The 19974-nt window shown below is 43.6% G+C and overlaps 1 protein-coding gene across 6 annotated transcripts in view; it reads right to left on the bottom strand.

Moving 5' to 3' along the window:
* The window catches only part of GRIN2A (glutamate ionotropic receptor NMDA type subunit 2A), a 456692-nt gene that overhangs the window by 76466 nt on the left and 360252 nt on the right, over positions 1–19974 (bottom strand). For all 6 annotated transcript variants that reach the window (XR_009183080.1, XR_009183081.1, XR_011647224.1 and 3 more), the window contains exon 13: positions 5044–5282. Coding sequence is in view for 2 of the 6 variants with exons in the window: in XM_012526023.4 (XP_012381477.1) it covers positions 5044–5282 (239 nt within the window). In the remaining 4 variants the exon portion in view is untranslated. The remainder of the gene's footprint in view (positions 1–5043; positions 5283–19974) is intronic.

Here is a 19974-nt window from a genome sequence, read left to right as displayed (position 1 = left end):
TTATCCTTCTCCAAAGACAGTCACTGTGCCAGCTGCCAAGGGAGGGTAAACAGGAAAGCCCACAGTTGTGATCTGAACATGACTCCCTCCATCCCTCTCAGCCCCAGTTGCAAGGTTAAGGCTCTCTGGAGGCCCCAGCACCATGCCCTTTCCACCTTCCTGCCTCCATGTATTCTATTGCTTTCTCCATGTCCTGTGTTGCCCTGCCACAAAATGATGCTTCCTTACCATTGCTCAAAGGGCTGCTGGAATATCCTGACGATGGGTGTTGAAGTCACAAAAATGTGCCATGTATGTAACCTTTTACATTAACCTCTGCCCCACAACACAATTTAGTAATAGAACAATCTTATGCCCAGTTAGATGGCTGCTGCTGCCGTTGTGGGTGAAAATCAGTGAAAATCAGTTCATTATCCAGCTGTATCCTTTGAGTATGGCAGCCAAAGCTGGGGCTAGGAGAGGGGAAGAGGGGACAGAGATCACAAGTCACAGTGATTTGGGGCTTTTCTTCTTGGTGTTAGAATTATGTAAATAGTCTTAAAAAAAGAACAATTTTCTCTAAATTAAAAATTTTATTTGAATGAGCTTCCTCACCCACCCCTGGAGACTGACAACTGTCCTTCACCCCTTCCACCTCTGAGCAATGATTCCCTGCTTGCTGGAGTGAGCTGGTGCTCTCTTAAGCTGGAGAAGGCCCACAGAAAGTGGTGGGAAGCTTAGCTGTCCATCAAGAGATGGGAGGATGGTAGCCAACTGCTTTCCCTAGTTCCTGGCTTGCCCTGGGACTAACGTGACAGGAGCCATGGAAAGGAGTCCAAGGGATGGACCAAGGCTGTGCACCAGGCTTTTTCTCAGCCTTCTCCCATTGAGCAGAGGCATCTTCTGGCTGGGCTGAGGAGTTGGGGGGTGAGGTGGGTGCATATTATAGACTAGTGAGAAGAGTCGGGGGTCTGCAGTCTACCTGATGTGAACCCCAGATCTATCACTTGGTAGCTCTGGGGCCTTGGATAAGACACTCCATCTTTTTTGAGCCTTAATTTCCACACCTGTGAAAGAGATTTATATCTTGCTAAGGTGGGGATGAGGACAAGATAAAATGATGCAAATTGAAGCACCTGACACAGTAGATTCTCAGCAATGTCTGAGTCCTTTCCTGTCCTTCTTTACTCTGACCTTACCTCTCTCCTTACATCATGAGCATGGGGTACCCATTTTGTCAAAGCTTCAAGGAAGTCATGCTGCCTTTTACTATGGAAGGTATGTTCTGGAAAACCACATTCACTTCCTGATTGAATAAGCAGCCCAAACCTGACCTCGGGAGCTAAATCTTGGGGCTAGTGTTTCTTTCCTCCTTGAAGAGTTTTCTCTTTCTTTCCCTCTCTCTATTTTTCATGGGTTCCAGCTACATTTTATGGGTTGTGGGAATAGGATGCCCTCTCATCCTCATAGCAGGTTCAGAGGTCAGATAAACTTTGCATTGGCATCTCAGTGTGCTGTTCTAGATAATGTGCTCTACTGCCCCAAAGGGGGCTTACCCACTCAACCGCTCTCAAGGGAGTGTGGCCTCTACTGTCCTTCTTGGTCTCCTGGAGTCTGGCTCTAGTCCCTCAATGTTCTGACTCCTGTTGTCACCAACTGTGGGCTAGCCAGCAGCTTCTCTGTCATTCTGTTTCTAGGCTCCCTTCATCTGATCTCACCAGAAGGCTGCCATGCTTTTCAGCGTCCTGGTCTTTGGCTTCACTCTGTCTCTCATCCCTCACATCTCAGGAGACAACTGAGGCAGCTCTTTTGGTGACAATGAACATTTTTTTTTCTAAATGGGAGAGAAAGCATTTTGGAGAGGAAACAAAAGCTAAGAACAACCCACAGATAAGAGGAGGCAGCATTTTTGTAAGGCTGAAGACAAAAGCCAAACCCGTGGGAGAAACTCAGTTCTAATGTGAAATAAATGGCTTCTTTGAGCTCTGGCCTTCTCCCTTAGTGGTGGTGGGAGTGCACATTGGTGCTCGTGTTAGGCTGTCTAGGAGGTGTCAAGCCCAGGAGGAAGATTCTGTACATCTGTTCATTGTAAACAGCTTTGAGTCAATTGGCTGGATGTTCAGCGGGCTTAAAAGGGAGGAACTGATTATGGCAAGACCCTGTTTCTATGCAGGACAAGCTACGTGGGGGAAGAGTGAATCTCAGAGCATCCTGGACCAACCTCCTTGGAAAGGAGCCCATGCTCTGAAGTTGTCTAAATCATGCAACCACCTACATAGACAGGGACTTTTCCTCTTTCCTGGCATGATAGGCAGAGTTAGAAGAGCCCTGTCATTTCAAGGAAACAGGAGAAGAGGCCAGAAAGATCCCCTTTGAGCCTTTGTGGGCCTCAGTTTCCCCATCCTTAGGAGGGGCATGATGATACCAACCTCACAGAGGCTGAGTAGAAATAACAAGGAAAACCTGTGACCTGGGCCTTGTGTACATTGGTTTTCAATAAATGGCCTTTGTTCATACACTTGGCAATATCCATGTGTAGGTTGTGGAAAGTAGGTTCTTTGCTTTTATCCTTGGAAATGTTCCAAGGCAGGTTTTATCAAAGAAAATGATTGGGTTTACCCAATGAATACACTTTTGTTTCTGTGTGTGTCCTCTATGCTGAAACACATGCGGACGATGATGCGTGTGTATGTGAGTGTATAAGGCAAGGTTTACAGGTGGGTGGAAGTCCTTGACCAGAAAAGAAGGACATTTTTTTTAGCAATCCAAAAGCTCTGCTATCCACAGCGTTAAGCGCTAGACCTGCTCCGAATTCACCTAATAAATGAGAGAGGCAGGAAGCCATCATGAAGTATGAGACTTTGCTATTTGGACGTTTCAGGCTGGCTTATTTTAAAAGACAGATCTCATCTGAGGAGGGCCAGTGCATAAGGAGGGCTCTCTGAAGCCTTTGAGGACATAGAAGTGATGATGGCTGGAATCTCTGAGGGATGCAGAAGATTCTTCATTCCTCTCATGGGATGTGGGGTGCTCTCTCCTTCAGGGATCCCTGTAATTCAAATGTTGTAAAGCAACAGAACACCCACAGTGCCTGCCCCTGTGCTGCCAGGTACCCTTCTGCCTCTGCTTTCATGGCACTTGAAAGGGAGAGAGGCCTATAGTTCCTATCAACCTGGCTTCCTCAGTGAAGCCTCAGACAGAGGAAATACCTTCCCCAAACAACCAGGACTTACAAGTAAATACAACAGTGTGCATTTGCTCATGATAATTCCAGGATCATTTGGATATGAAAAGCCTTTAGTAACTGGTTGGGAGAATTAGCTTAAAGTTGGCATATATCTAGCTATATGCATGCATGTTGTTATTTTTAAGCATTCTATGTATTTAGATGCCGTCAAACTAATTAGGAAATATGTATTTATGCAGAACCCATGCTTAGAGTCCTCCTCATTAATGTACAACTTCTGAATCTCCAGAGTCCTTAAACTACCAAACTCTAAGAATACACAAATTTCTTTTAAAGAGATTATTTAGTTCTCACAATAAACATTAATAGATGAAATTAGATATTTTTCAGTATGTTTCAAATCTTAATTTATTAAGCTCTTTTAGGGTGAAAAAACACCTAGGTTGACAAATAGGAGAAATGGACAGACAAATGGATGGAGAGATGGACAGATAGATAGATAGATAGATGATCGATATTATACTGTGTTGGAAGATGAGTGAACTATATGCAGGCATATACTTTCATTATGATGGACATTGAGTAAGTTGTGTTATGTATGTGAATATGTATTATGTGAATTGTGTGTACATATGTGGTATAGCATGAATTATACAAAGTCTGGCGTATAGCTTGAAATTGATGTTTGTTACTTGTGTAGGAGTGTGGATAATGGCTGGTGCTACACCATCTGGATTCAAATTTGGCTCTATCTTACTGCCTGTGTGACTTTAGGTAATTCCCTTAACCTCAGAACTTTGAGTTTCCCTGTCCATAATCTAGGGCTAATAATAGTGCTACCTCATAGAGTTGGTTTGTAGATTAAATAAGATGAAGAATATAAAGGACTTATATGGTGCTTGGCACACTGAAGTCCTCAATAAATACAAGCATTTCTCATGAGCAATATCATTATTGATGAATTATATCACATGTACATTCCATTTTGTGCTGCTAGCAAAGGAGGTTTTCTTGTATTGCATGTGAGCTCACAATAGCTTTTGCATTCTCTGCTGTAGTTTATGTTGGATGGAATGTGTATTCTATTTTGTTAGATGTGTGTACATTTTCTCATGGTACTTGATGTCTGTGTATCCTTTTCAGCTTTGTTGCATCATACATGCCCTTTGTGTTTAGGTAAACGCCTATCCCCAGTGCATGATGCTGCATAGGAGATTGTTTTAGCAGTGCATGCTCTCTGTTGGAGTGCATGCATTCACTGTGATTTACCACCTGGAGTGTCAGTAGCACTGCAGGGCATATGTGAGTATTGATGATGGAGCCAATGGAACCGGTCTGCAGATTTGTTTTGTATGGGCTACATAATGTGCATTTTTAAAAATAATTACTTGCTAATATTTAAAAATTGAAAGGGTTTACATAAAATCAGATGACCGGTTTCTCTTTGAGAAATTGCAAGACCTGATAATATTGGCCCTACCTACCTACAAGGCAACACTCAGTTGGAATTGATAATGGCTGCTCCTTTCAGTTGTGATAAGCTTTATAAGCTGCAATCCCCAGGACTCCCTAATGTCCCCTTGCTTTGACACCCAGGTTCAGTTTCCACTTTTCATCTCACTTGTGCTGTTTTTCTCATGCCTACCTTGTTTTGCCCTTCACCTCTCTTTCTGCTTTCCACAGTCATCGGATTTGCAATCCCTGGCTTATGAACACACAGAACCTGTGTACCCTTCTGACAAGCCCAAGAAGAGTTGGTGAGTAAGGGAGGATGCACAGACTCCACTGAGAAGTCAAAGAATCCCTGCTTCTCTGAAAGCCTTATTCTTCTCTGGACCTGTCTGCTACCCAAGCAAGCAGCCACCAAAGGTACTGACCCTGCTGATGGAGAAGAGCAGCCCCGGCCGGTCAGAGCACACGCCCGTGAAGCAGAAGCGCAGCTTCCAGTAGAAGAGGTGTTCCCAGATGAAGGTGATGAGGCTGAGGGCCATGGCGGCCGCCAGCATGTAGAAGACGCCCGCCATGTTGTCGATGTCCAGCTGGCTGCTCATCACCTCGTTCTTCTCATTGTGGCAGATCCCCGTCAGCCACAGGGTCTCCAGCTCTTCCATCTCACCTGACAGAAACAGCAGTCATAGGCAGTGAGGACCAGAGCACGCATTTTGGGGCAGACACACACGTGATCTCGATTTCCCCTTAACTGTGTGACCTTGGAGCAAGATACTGAGCTCTCCCAGTTCCTGTTTCCTTACGCATTGAGTGAGGATGCTAATGATCATAATTGTTTGCTAATACGGCTGCAATGAGAAATAAGATAATTTGTTTAGAAACGTAACATAGTCCCTATTTTTTGTTTGTTTCATCATGATGATGTTCCCCCATCCCACCCCAAATGAGGAAAGCTTGGCAGAATGCTACTGTGGCGGGACTGCATTCCAGTATTGATGCCAATGCTTATTAGCTGTGTAGCGTAGGTATCTTGCCTGTGAAATAGGTATAATAGTGCACACCCCAGAGAAATAGAAGGTCCCACGTGCCAACTCTCTAATGTCCAGCCTGGCTCATAGTAAGTTTTCAATAGATAGAACACAGCACTGGCACATGGTAGTCCACAAAAATATTCATTTCTTTGTTCCTCTCCCTTTACAACATCCACTATTACTCCAAACAGTCATCCATAAGTGCTGCATTTAGGACATAAAACTTTAATTGAAAAGGACATCTCAACAGGCTGTGAATGGCCCCTTCTCCAACCAAACACCTCCTCACTTTGGTTGGCAATTAATGAAGCAGATGGGTTTTTCTATATAAAAAGAAAAAAAAAAAAAAAAAGAAAATTAGGCCCACTTAGTATTATTTGTCTCTGTTTTATATTCTCTTTATCCGTTGCCATTTAGGAGGAAATTCTCTGATCTAAATGTCTAGCAATTACATTAAATAACCATGGCATTTTATCTGATTCACCTTTTAAAAATTATATGTCAAAGAAAGTGAAAATCAAGGTACATCCATATAATGTTACATGAAAAAGAATGACTCCAGTGTGACATGGACTCTAAGATGAAATAATAGACATGCAGAGCAAAATTCAGGAAATTGTCCAAATGCTTATATTTATTCCCATTTGAAGAGGTTAATCATAATTACTGCTTTCATATTTGTCTCTTTTTCAAGTTTTGTGAAATCAGAATGCATGATTTTTGGTTTGTACTCACTCTAGAATGGTTTAGCTGAACATAAAATGCTGTGACTTTTGACGGATGTTAAATTGTTTCATTTCAATTGCTGTGATTGAGAAGCCTGCTTTCTAAACAATCTGCATTTTCTCTCTGATACCTTTGAAAACTTCACTTTGTCTTTGGTGTGGACTCTAGGTGTAGGTTTGTTTTATATGCTCTGGACTAAGGGTGATTCTTAAATCCGATGACTCATATTTCCAATGCTAGAAATTTCTCACTTATTATCTCTTTGAATTTTAACTCACCCCACCCTATTTTTTTTTCTTTTGAAATTTTTGTTAAAAATATTCTACCCTCCCGGTTCTTCACCTTGCTTAGATACTTTCCATTCTTTTATCTCTCTGTCCTACAGTTAAGTGATTTCCACGTATCTATTTTCCAGTTCATTTATCTTTTCATTAGTAATATTTAACTTTTTATTCTAATTTTAATTAATAAATTTCAGTGGTGACCTTCATTTGGCTCTTTTGTAGACCTGCCTGTGCTTTTTCTGTAATGCAATAATTTTCAAACTTGTTATGATTTTTAAAACATTTTATGTGTTTAATCATTTCATACCTATGATAGTCTTTCAGATTATCCCCCCTCCTATCCCTCCCTGTCCCCCATAGTTTTCAGGATTCTCATTCTTCTGTTCGTTGTGTGTTCTGACTTTCATGGTGGATTATTTCCTTGTGCTATAGGTTATTTTTGGTTATGAGTAATGTATTAGTCAAAGGGGTGCTGATGCAAAATACCAGAAACTGGTTGTTTTTTTATAAAGGGTATTTATTTGGGGTAGGAACTTACAGATACCAGACCATAAAGTATAAGTTACTTCCCTCACCAAAGTCTATTTTCACATATTGGAGAAAGATGTCTGCTGATGTATGCAACGGTTTGGGCTTCCTGGGTTCCTCTGGGCTCGGCTCCTCTGGTTCCTCCACAAGGTCAGCTGTAGACTATCAGGCAAACAGCTCTGTCTCTTTCCGGGCACTCCAGCTTAAGACTTCAGCATCAAACTCCAACATCAAAACTCCAACTTTAAGAACTCCCAACTCTGTCCTTTGCCATGCCTTTCATCTGTGAGTCCCCACCCCTTGGGTGGGCCCTAATGATGTGGCCCAATCAAAGCTCCAATCATAACTCAATCATGCCCAGGTACAGACCAGATTGCAAACATAATCCAATATCTATTTTTGGAATTCATAACCATATCAAACTGCTACAAATAACCTTTAGCAGGGTTGTTCTTCTACCCCCATGGGAGTCCCAAGTTCTCTAGATTATGGAAATGTCCCTAGAGAGAGGTTCCGTTCTTCTGAACCCATGGCTTCAGCTTTTGTATAAACATTTTTATACTGTAATTACTGCACCGTTTAAGTAGTATACTTTTTTTTTTCTTCCATTGTGGCACATTCATTGCATTTGGTGAAGACATTTTGGAGTACTGCTGCACCACATGGATTATAGTTTACATTGTAGTTTACACTCTCCCCCAGTCCATTCAGTGGGTTATGGCAGGATATATCATGTCCAGCATCTGTCCCTGCAATATCATTTAGGACAAGTCCAAGTCCTGAAATGCCCCCACATCACATCTCTTCTTCCCTCTCCCTGCCCTCAGCAACTACCGTGGCCGCTTTCTCCACATCGATGCTACAATTTCTTCCATTGCTAGTCACAACAGTTCCATAGTAGAATACCAGTAAGCCCAATGATTCCTCCATCCTGTGGACCCTGGGAAGGTGATGCACACTCCACCTCTAAATTGAGAGGGGATTTAGATCCCACATTGTTGATGGATGCAATTCTCCTGCTTGCAATTGTAGGCACTCTCAGTTCCCTGGTGTGGTGGGTGACCATCTTCACCTCCCTGTTAGCTGACCTGTGTAAGTCCAACAAACTGGAGAGTAGGAGTTGTAGCTCTGCTGAGGCTCAGGGCCCAACTGGCACATGGACAGTCCAGGGACACAAGTCTCCTGAGTACACACCTTTTAATTTCCATACTCACTTGGGTTTTAACTTCTCACTCACAACCTTAAACAGATGGCAAATCTCATTGCACTTTCTTTATTTTGGTGGACAGAGTTTTCCTAGTCATCTTTTCACAGACTGAATCGTTGAAAGTTTCAGCTTTTGCGGCAGTATCATTTTCTACTTTCCTTTTGCACAGGTTCAGGGTCCCCACGTGTGTGATCAAGCCCTGACTCCATCGCTAGGACCTATACCCCTTTGAGCAGCCACAGCTGAAACTAAACCTTACCATTAGAATATCCCATTCCCCTTTGCTTCTGGAACCTACTGATAACCTTTTCTTTTGAACTTGACTGTGTATTGTGTATGTGTATGTACACTTTTTAAAAACATTCATTGCTTTTACAGTTTACTATATTTTTAAGGGAAGTTGTACGTTTACAAAACAATCGTCCAGAAAATATAGAGTTCTCGTATACCTGCCCCTGGTTTTTAACATTTTGCATTAGTGTGGTACCTTTGTTACAACTGATGGGAGAATATTATTATAATTGTACTATTAATTGTAGTCTGTATTTTGCATTACATTTCATTGTTTTTGTCATGGAGTCCTGTGGTTTGTTTTTTAATTTTAATTCTAGCAACATACTTAACCACCTGAAATTTTCCCATTTAATCACATTCAGTGGTGTTAATTACATTCACAATGTTGTGTTACCATCCATAATCAAGACTTTTCCATCACCCCAAATAGAAACTCTGCACCCTTTAAGAATTCCCCATTCCCTACCTCCACCCCATCCGCTGGTAACCTGTATGCTTTTAATCCTATATTTTGATATATTTGCAGAAGGACAGAGGTCCAAGTTGGTTTAATCTTCCAGCATACCACAACCACGTACAGATTAAACAGCCTTTACAATCAGAAAAAAGGCAAACATTTATGGGGGGGAAAGGGGGAAGGAAATCTATTCCCTTGTAAGTTTTACACTCACAAAGGGTAAGGGCTCATCAGTGGTGCAGAAAAGTGATGGGAAGAGCTGATAATCTAGTCCTTACCTTCCAACAAACCTCCACCTCATTCACACAGTGACAAATGGCATGGGAGACTGACCTGTTACCTCCTTCTGTCCATCCAACAACCCCACAAGCTCACCCAGACTCCTCTGCCCACCCTGAGCCTTAAGAAATACATTGAGGCTTCCTCATCTCATACAAACACCACCTCTACCCTTTAAATACTGCAATGTGCTCTTGGCTTTCTCCCTCTCTCTGGAGACTGTGAGGATGGCTCTTCTCACCACGACTTGTCAAATCCCCAGTGAGTCTTCCCTTGGTGGATGTCGCGAAGAAAGATGGGTTTGGAGGCCTGTAACAGAAGCGGCCTGGGGATAAGAAATATCATTTGGATTCCTTTCAAGATGTAAATATAAAGATCTTTTTCTGTGCCCTTTGCCCCAGGTCTCCTTTTAAAATAAGTTAACTTGGTAAAACAGGCCAGGATTCTGACAGGAGAGCAAGTGCTCATTTCTCAATACCAGTTACAGCCGTTCAAGTCATTTTCCAGTTCATCATTTCCTGCCTGGTGGCCCGGCTTCTACAGTTATACCACATTTTATTTTCAAATACTTTCTTATTTCATTTTTAATTTACTCCAGTATATTGTAATCTCCTTAAGGGAAATCAGAGGCCGTGTTTTATAAGTTTGCATTTCTCTATATTTTCTGTTTCTTCTATCCTCAGGCTTAAATTGGTAAGTACTATAAAAACGTTCAGTTCAGATCTGTTTGGTGAGTTTTTCTGCCTTAGAAATAGAGGTGGTGCAGAGCTAAAGGGAACTTCCAGTGGCTTGAGGCAAGAAGGCTGTGAGGTGTGCCTGCCGTAGCTGGGGTGAAGTACTGAATGTCGTTTTTCCAAGGAGCAGCCACATGAAGCCATTCTACTGTCAGTTTCTTCCATTACAAAGAGGCCTCCATCTTTGTCAGTGTGAAGTGCAGCTGGTAAATGGGATGATTAAATCTCTTTCTGAAGCCATACTCCTTCTCTCCAGGCAGACACATGTGATCTCCTGGGAGCAGAGGAAGCTCACGCAGCTTTGTGCTTTCAGCCACACGCGTATGGTCTTCCTCTCCCACCTGAGGACTGGTCCCCACGGGATGCGATAAACCCTCTCCTCAGTTTACACCTCTAATGACAGGGACCTCAGGAAACTCACAGAACTTTCCATCTGTGGAAGCTATGCTTGTTCAAAAGTTCTTCTCAGCTTCAGAGCAGCCACAGGTACCTTCTGTACCATCTAGGAGAGCTCAGGCATGACAACCACCTCCTTTCCCCAGTGCTGCCAGTTGGAAGGTAGAGTGGTGGGGTTTCAAGAGTCAGGAACTGGAGAGATGTAATATGTAAAAAGTGAGGGCATTTTTTTTGTAACCTAGAGTTCTCGGGACTCTATAGGGGCTGGGGGAGAACAACACTGTTGAAAAGTAGCTCATGACCAACAATTACCAACGGCACAAGGAAATAGCCCACCATGAGCATGAGCGCACACAGCAAATGAAGAATAAGACTCCCGTGAACTGGGTGGGGGTGAGGAGAATAATCCCAATGACTTTAGGTTTGAAATTATTAAATATAGAAAAGTTTTAAAATTCATAACAAAAGAGTGGGACACTATGGATAAAAAAGAACAGGTAGATCCGTAAAAGAGCCAAATGAATGCTTCAGTGGAAAAGAGGGGTTTCGTGTTTGCTTCTGCCATCTGAAGATACTAGTGTATGAAATATGTTATCCTGTAATTACTGCCCCATTTAAATAGTAAACATTCGGACCCCCATGCGCACGTGGAGTATATCAGTATTCATCTCACAAAAGTTTTGTTGGAATTAAATGAGATTGCCTGGCATACATTATTTACTCAATAGTAAGTATTGCTGGAGAGATTATTGTTTCCTGCCTGAAGCCAGGGAAACTGGGTGATGGGTAGTGACGATAACTGATGGAGCATTGTGCCTGTGTCTTGGACCTGCTTCCACCGGCTGCTTTGGTGGAGTTACATGAGGCCTAATGAAAACTACAGGGTTGGTCAGACACAAGGCACAGAAAGCACACAGGGAAGCCACGCAAGAACATGCAGAGGCCTCACATTTTCCATCACCCACATACAGGGTAGAAGCCCGGGGTTTCATATTTTCAAGAAAGAATATACTGAAAATCAACCAGACACCTTCCAGCAAATCATAAGCAAAAACGTTTCAGGCAGAGAACACTAGAATGAGTACAAAGACAAGCATCCTTCCCTGTAGAGGCAGAGGAGCACGTGAAACCATCCAGTCCAGTCTAGAGCAGTCACGAGGAGGTCGCGTTGGAGAAAATGTTGCAGTCAGACTGCCTGCACTGGACTCCCGCCTTTGCACTCACTGGCTCTTTGAATAGGATTCACTTATCTCTCCCTCCAGGTACCCACTCATTCATTTGCTCATTCACTTTTCTATTTTTTATTTAAGAAAGTTATAGAACATTGATTATACTTCAGGCTCTGTGCTGGAGCTTTCAGAGATTAACTCACATAACCCTCATTTCAGTTTAATGTGGCCAGCCCCCTTAGTACCCACATTTTACAGATGAGGAAACCAAGGCATGGGAGGGTTAAGGAATTTGTTCAATCTCTCTGAGCTCTGGTTGTAAAATGGTAGTATGACAGTACTTATCTCGCAGCAGTCTTGTTATAATCAAATGAGCCACAGGCAGACTGTTCTTGATATACAACAATGGCTCAGCAATAAGCACTGCTGGTGATATTTTTATTCTTAGCCTGAAGCCAGGGAACCTGAGCACTGGGCTGAATCATGGAACCCTTCCTGAGCCCTTCCAAGTCATGGAGTCCATGATTCCAAGAAGGCTGAGCCCTCCAAGACGACTCTGTTGTGTCCAAAATACAAGAGATGGATGCCTTATCTGCCCTCAGATTTGTCCTCCGCACTTACAGAGGCACTGCAGTTGCTTTTCAGATTAGACTTCGTTCTAGTCAGTAAGACTGACGGCTTCGGGGATCACTTCTGGGAAGGCTCTCACAGCCCTGTGACTTAGCCTTCAGACTTGGGGAACATTTCTCCCCACAGGCTGGTTGTAAAACACCCATTCTGAATGTGTGCCCTTTAGGCTTTGTCCAGGGCCCGAGGGTTCCCGGAGACGCATCTTCTAAGATCAGCCCCACGATACCCTCAGCCCCACGATACCCTCCTGAGCACACGTTGACGGAGCTTCCCCTTGACTTCCAGCCAAAGACCCCGACCCAAGGCAGGGACGGAATGAAAGGAGACGATGTGGTTCCGAGAAGCTGGGTTTTGTGCTTTGTTTCCTTTCTGGCCCAAAGAAGCTAATGTTTTTGTTGTTGTTCTCTGAGGACTTCATTTTGTTCTGCTTTTCTCAATCATTCATTTATGGGGAAAAAAAGAGCAACGATAAAACACATAACACGTGGTGGTCCCCAAGCTAAGGGCCTCCTGTCTTTTCATATGGAGATGACTGACGTGTGGTCTTTGGCCTCTCCTGAGTTTAGAGTCTTGTGGGAGACAGCATCATCCAAACCTGTAATTATGGTGAGAAGAGATGACTGATGCAGAGGGCTGGAGGCACAGGAAGTGTTTTGAGATCAGCGAGTAATTCAGAATGGCAAGGCAAGTAGAAATGAGCAAAGGATTGGCCTGAAGGCCAGGAGCCCGAGTGCAAAGGACTAAGCTAAGGTCCACTGTGTGCATCCCTTCAGTACACTTCCTGAGAGGCTGTTGGCCTGGTGGACCCAGGAGTCTTCAGCTGCTGTCCTGGTTATTCCAGTCCTGACCAGAACCCCTGTGACTTGCTCACATAGAATATAATGTAGGTTGTTAGGAATGGGCAGAGGCTGGTGCATTCAAATTGCAAATCTGAACAACATGCTACAGCATGGAGGAAGGACACAGCAAATTCTATCTTAGGGCACAACTACTCTAAGAGTCTTGCCCTGGTCCCACAGGCAGGCAGAACATGCAGACTAAGCTCTCTTGATCATGGGATACACAGCAACTGGAAGAAACTCACTTGCCGTCCCAAAGAAACTACTGACAGGGATCCACTGTAAACTGTCATCAATGTCACCATCTCCCATCAACTATTTACTCTGAGTATACCAGCTATATGATATTGTGTTGAAATTTTTTACCAGGGACTATCTTTGGGGTGCAGCTCTGAGATCACTGCTTCCAAGAAGTCTTCTCTGAGTGCACAGGGAAGTGGGCATGTGGCCATGGTTTCTCCTGGCATGAGGAGACATCCATGGATAGTTCTTCAATATAAAATCTGTGAGACTAACATAGAGCTGCCACTTGCTTCTGAGTCCTCCCCATTGGGAGGATAGGGATCTTGCTTTCTTGTATCCACCAAATTCCTGGCATGGACAAATAGTAGGTGGTCAATAAAGTTGTGCTGACTACAGAGGAGACAAGGCTCCTCTCATGATCTGAGGATCATCCAGAGCCCAAGAGAGGAAGGAATCCATGAAAGTCGTTTCTGAAACCCCTAAAACTGCGTCTGACCTCTGGGCAGGCATGCCCTGATCTAAGATGGTAGCAGTGGAGCCTGGTGGCTCCCCACAGGGAACGGACTCCCTCTAGAATTGAAAGATGTCAGGATGCTGCTGCTGCCAGTTCCATTAGGGTTTGCTGTGAACACCCAGGGGGAACTGACATTCCAATCCTGTTTCATGTCTTGCCAGGGGTCAGACACTTTGGGTTAGCAGAAGCTCATTTGAAATTGGTAATGCCAAAGAAATAACTTCGTGAAAAAATCTGGGCAACACCATCTGCAGGCTCCCATTCTTGACTAAACCAGACTCGGTCAGCGTGACCCCTGAGCTTGATCCCAGGAGAGAGGGTGGTTTGGGATCTGCATGACTGAGGCAAAATCCTTTCCTCATTCAGTTCTCTGCACATGGGAGGAAGCTGTGCATGAGCTCTGGGCTGTGGTCTGTGGCCTTGGGACAGAGTAAGGTCAGCCAGACCACCTGAGCTCTGACCTTGGGGCCTTGGCTTCATTAATGCCACAGTAATTCTTGGCTCAAAGTCACACAACCTTGGGTCTGGAAATCATAGCATTCTGGACCCTATGACCCCTGTACCTAGGATCTTAGGGGGTCACTGGACCTTTTGCTGGATAGAAAAAACTGTATTTGGTGGTGGTGGAGGAGGGATAGTACAAGATTATAAATACAAACAGACTGAATTTGGAAGATAAATCTCTCTTATCCAAATGTCAGAGTATTCCATTTCCATAGACTGCTGAGAAGTCACAAAATAAAAATAGGGTTAGACTTAAATGTATCCAGTTAGATGCAGAGATAGGCTGTCTTTTGCATAAATGTTTTTCTCTCACTTTCCAACTAAGGTTTCTGCTCTGTGCATGGAACTTTAGCATTGCAGAACTCATCACTTTTTGTCACCGTCTGGGTGAGAGTTAGTGAACAACTGTGCAAGTCTGATATGGGTCATTTTATACAGATGGGTCCCCAACCTACGAGTCTTGGAGAAAAAAGGAAAAGAGGACGGAGGAGTGAGCAGCTCCATCAAATGTAAAACAATATTCATGGTCCCAATTTTCCATTTAGGAGATAGAATTGGAGAAAGATTATTCTCTAGAGTAATTCTGCAGAATCATTGCAAGAAGCCTAGGAAATCCAATGTATACCAAACACACTTCTGGAGTTTGCTTAAGTAATTTGTTTCAAACATATATGATGGTCAAGCTGCTATCATTCAAGAGGCAAATGCATTTATGAGCAGAAATTTCTCAGTCAATTGTCCCCCAAATCTAAGGACAAATCGTGTAGGGTGTCAAGACTTTTTATTCCACAAAGGGGTCTTTGGGTTTTAAGTCCATCGATGTAAGGACAGAAAGGCTAGTAAGAATCCCATATCCTGTGCCAAGAAATATCCCCTTTCCTTCAGCGAGGAAAATGGCTTCACTGCTTTTCAGTCCCTTGTTTGTTATTAAAGTGTTAATAAGTTCCCAGAGACTGTGAAATCCTGAATTCCTTACTGCCTAGGACAGTGCCATGAGCTCAAGGGGCACTCAAGACTTGGCTGAGGAATGAAGGAGAAAGAGAAGGAGGGAGAGGAAAAGGAAGAAAAAGGGAGAAGAAGGAGAGGGAAAGAGAGGGGAAAAGGGAGCAAGAGAAAGATGACCTTTGTGCAAAGGACCCTATACCACTTGGTGGTGCCACTCATAACAAAAGCAGACGGAAGATGCTGTCTTCCTTTTTATGGGTGTGTCAGGAAGGGTGTGGAAGGGTGGGTTATGACTTAGAGCTCTGGGCTCTTTCGTTGATGATATCCCTACTTAAGGGTGGCTGAGTAATTCCAAGTCTCAAGTACCAGGTGGGGTGAGAGCATGGCCAAGGAGGAGTGGGAGAGCGTATGGGCACAGGGGAGGGGCTGGTTTCTGGCTCTAACCCAGGAAAGTATGTGGGGCAGATTTACAGGACACTCACCTCGAGCAATAAATAAATCTGAGTCCGGGTTATATGAGCTGTTATGGGCCCAGTGTTTGCTAGATGGTTGTAAAATTGGTACATTGATTTATTAGTAGTAGTATTTTAAATGGAAACAACTCTTTTGGACACTAAGATGGCACTAAATATCAAGATCCTTAGGGAAGTTTATAACCATACAACCTGCAATTCTACAGCCATGAATTTGTTGCTAACAGACAATTCAAAAGAAATATATAACCGTGAAGATGTTCCACCATTAGCTGTATTAGCAAAAATATTTCATATTTTAAATATTGACTAATATTACGGCAATAATTTACTGAATCATGGTTTAATAATGATGACATTTTCACAAAAATTAAGATAACTGTGAAGACCAGATTATGTAGCAATAAGAAATAAATGTTTATAATATAATGGTAAGTGAAATAGTGAAATATAAAAGGATATGTAACTGAGAATTATAATTATTTTAAAAATTGTGTCTGTAAGTAACAGGGACCAGAAGTTAACACATAAATTGAAAACAAGTTCGTAGATTGGGGTAAATTTTTATGTATTTATAATATTGCCTTTCCAATTAAAAATGTTTAAAAACGTAGCTCACATTTGAGGCCGCTGTTAGCCACCCCACAAATCCTGTGGAGTTCTGTGGCATGCATTTGCCTTCCCGGCAAGCCATTTGTTCTGTCTTACTTCAAGTCCCATGGTTCTCCAGGCACTTGACAGTCTCTGGTTTGGCTGGTTCACTCCTTGTCAGGTACATGTTTGGCATCGTGGACCTTCTTCTAATCTTGGTGTCAGATTGATAATAAATACTGAGACTGGATCTCAATGGGCCTGTAGGGAAATCCGCTGCAAATTTATGCAGATGAAAACCTTTGGAGCTTTTACGCAGAAGGAGAGTCAATGGCTCTCCAGAATATTTTTGGGTTTTATCTATTCCTTAAGTAAGTACTGTTCTATTATTATTCCAAATATGTCTCTAGTTAAAATTAGGAGGGAGATAAACAAGTCTAATTTTTATGGTGCAATCTGGTCACAGGCCAATGAAGAAGCAGTTAAGTCCTTTATTGCTAATCTGTGTTTATGATGGACACATTTCTTCCTCTGAAACACATTGCAGTTCTGAATGAATAGCTTGCCCTGGACACCGACTTCAGGTCTTTGGAGGGTGAAAGTGACTAAGCTACCGAGGCATCAAGTGGTCATTAGTCACCACTGTCCCCTCTGGGTATATATCATCGAGGCTGCTATTTTGTGTACACTTGAGGCTTGTGTGCAGGCAAAAGTCACCCACGTGGAGGGAGAGCAGTAATACAGCCCATACCAAAAATCAGACTCTGTCAACCCATCATTAATAAACCGTCTTTAGCCACACTTTCTGGGTGGCTTTGCATGAGACCAGATCTCCACATGCAAGGAATCAGAAGGGCCGTCCTGCCCAAATCTGCTTGCAGACCTGATTTATCAATAGAATCACACTGTCTTGGGCCCTGCTCAAACATGGGGCTTTCCATCTTGCCTGCTTCATTTTTTTTTAACCCTCTTAGAGTCCAAACCTGAAAATGAAATCTTTGGAAGCCACAAAAACCTATGTGCCTATGTCGATCCTTGCTAAATGAGGAAGTTTAATACTAAAGCCTCTTTAACTACTTCTTTCATTCCCAGCCCACCCCTGAATCCCCTGGTCCTGACCTGCCGACACGAAGCTCCACACCATTTACTCCTTAAGTTTTCACAGCCACCAAGGTCTCTGGATATGTAAAGTAATTAGGAGCCCTGAGAGGAAGATGAATAAAACCCAGGGTGGACAGAGTGATCTGTCGACCAGTGAAACTGGTAGGCAGTACTTGCCAGTCAGAGAACAAGATGCTTCTAAATGCCAAATATCGTTCTTACTGGGAGTAGGTCTTGAACATTGTTGTCTACCAGAATCACCAAGAGAGCATGTTAAAAATGTCCCAGGGGGTTGAACACAGGGTATCTGCATTTTCAACTGGCTCCCCAAGAGATTCTGATGGGCACAGAAGTATTGGAAACATCTTCTGAAGTAAGGTAGCAGCTAAGGACAAAAGAGCAGGAGGGTTTCGTCATTTTTATATCCCACCATCTGGCACTTAGAAGCTGCTCCGTCATTCTTTGAATGAATGACTAGAAGGGAGAATGAATGAATGAATGAACTAATGGGAGATTACATTGGGAGGTTTCGTAAACAGTCCTCAGTCCTTGCTAAGTTGATCACGAAGTTCTTGATTTCCAGGGTAGCCTAGCTCAGCTCTTACTGTGAATTGTGCCTTTGAAGTCTCAATTTGATTAAAATACATTTAGCAAGGAACAATAACTTTCTGAAATGCTGGGGATTATGCAGCTCTGAGGAGCTCTGTGGGGAACAAGCAATTCCAGCAGCCAGGATGGGTCTTTGTGAACCTGGAGAGGCCGCTTTGCGAGCCTGTATCGGGGCCAAGCATCTGACTTCTCTTAATTACATTCTGTCCTTGTTTCATTCCTTTTCACATCTTGCTTCTGAGTGCTGAGTTTCCCCCAAACTGCCAGAGTTGAATGATCTAAAAAATTAGGCTGGGCCAGTTTCTAAGCGACCAAGGCCCAAGGCATGGACAAGTCTCCTTTGCTATAGGAAAAAAAAAAAAAAGGGAAAAATGTGTAAGGCACTTTCCCTACCCCCCTCAGCCTCCGACACCAAGCTGCTCCGTCCGGTCATCCGCAGTGGGTCCGAGGCGCTCCATCAAGGAGGAAGGAGCATGGAATCGGGTATGACCGATCCACGTTTAAGTCACAGCTCTGTCCGTTTGCAGAGGAGAGCACCTTCCTTAGGAGAGGCCTGTGAGGGATACGGCAGGAAAAGAAGCAGCAGTGTTGCACAAGGGCTCGAGCAAAGCTGGAGGCAGCCTGCATAGGGACCAACCTCAGAGCTGCTGCTCACGAGCCGGGGGATTTGACACATTACTTAACCTGTGACTTGGTTTTCGCATCTCTAAGGACGGATTAGTAATCACAACCCATTCCATTTAGTTATTGTGAGGGCTAAATGAACTTAATACATGGAAAGACTCCGATCATTCTGTGACTCCTTCCTGAAGTGTTACCTATTATTGCAAATGTCTATAAAAAGAATAATGATAGTAGCTGTTCCACGTCCGTTTAGAGAAATGGAGAACTCTCCCTTCCCCTCAAAGGGGGTTATTGGCATTTCCCTTCCTCCCAGCCCCCCCCCCAGCCTTCTTTCAGTGTGTTTATCTTTCAACTGGCTGAGGCTGCTGGGTGCAAAAGGGTGTTGCTGAGTCATCTGAGGACGCGGGGATCTATACCACGAAGAAGCACTGGCAGACGAAGCCAGCGGGGGACAATCCGCCATCTCCGAGGCAGGAGTGAGTCACCTGGTGGTCTCCGCCTGGCACCAATGCCTGGAGCTGAGATGGGGCAGCGGACAGCTCTGAAACTTCTTTCCAGCTTCACTCGCAACATGGCTAATTGCTCAGCTTAACAAATCCAGCCTGCTCTGTGGGTGCCCAGGCTAAACAGTGCCCAAACTAATCACCGAGCCAGCAGCCCTCTCTAATCTCTCTTCTCCCACTCCTTCCTGTCTTTGCCTGCATCATCCCTCCCTTGCCTCCCCATCTCTTTCTCTATCTTCCTCTTCCCTCTCTTTCCTTCCTCTTTGACTCTGTTTGTTCTCTCTGTCTTTAGCCCTTTGTCACTTTATTTTCATTTTTTCTCTCGTATTTTTTCCCTTCGTGTCTCCTCTTGTCCTCTTGATCCTCCTTGCCTCTCTTTCTTTTCTCATTTTAAACTGCCTTAAGAGAAACTTACCATTCTAGGTTTTCTCTGCCTTTCTTATCTTTCTTGAGCCAGTCTAGATCAGGGCTTGGCACACTTTTTCTGCAAAGATCCAGATGGTAAATATTTTGGCCTCTGTGGGCTGTGCGCTTTCCGTCGTACCCACCCAACTCCGCCAATGTAGTATGCAGCCTTAGAAGATAACTAAATGAGTGGCTGTGTATCAATAAAACTTTATTTCAGAAAACAGGTAGCGGGCTGGATTTGGCCCATGGACCAGGATCTGCCAACTCCTG

The sequence above is a fragment of the Dasypus novemcinctus genome, chromosome 23, assembly GCF_030445035.2.
Source record: "Dasypus novemcinctus isolate mDasNov1 chromosome 23, mDasNov1.1.hap2, whole genome shotgun sequence".
Classification (NCBI taxonomy): Eukaryota; Metazoa; Chordata; class Mammalia; order Cingulata; family Dasypodidae; genus Dasypus; species Dasypus novemcinctus.
The sequence above is the reverse complement of the archived record's forward strand: the minus strand, read 5'-3'. Positions and strand labels throughout refer to the sequence as shown.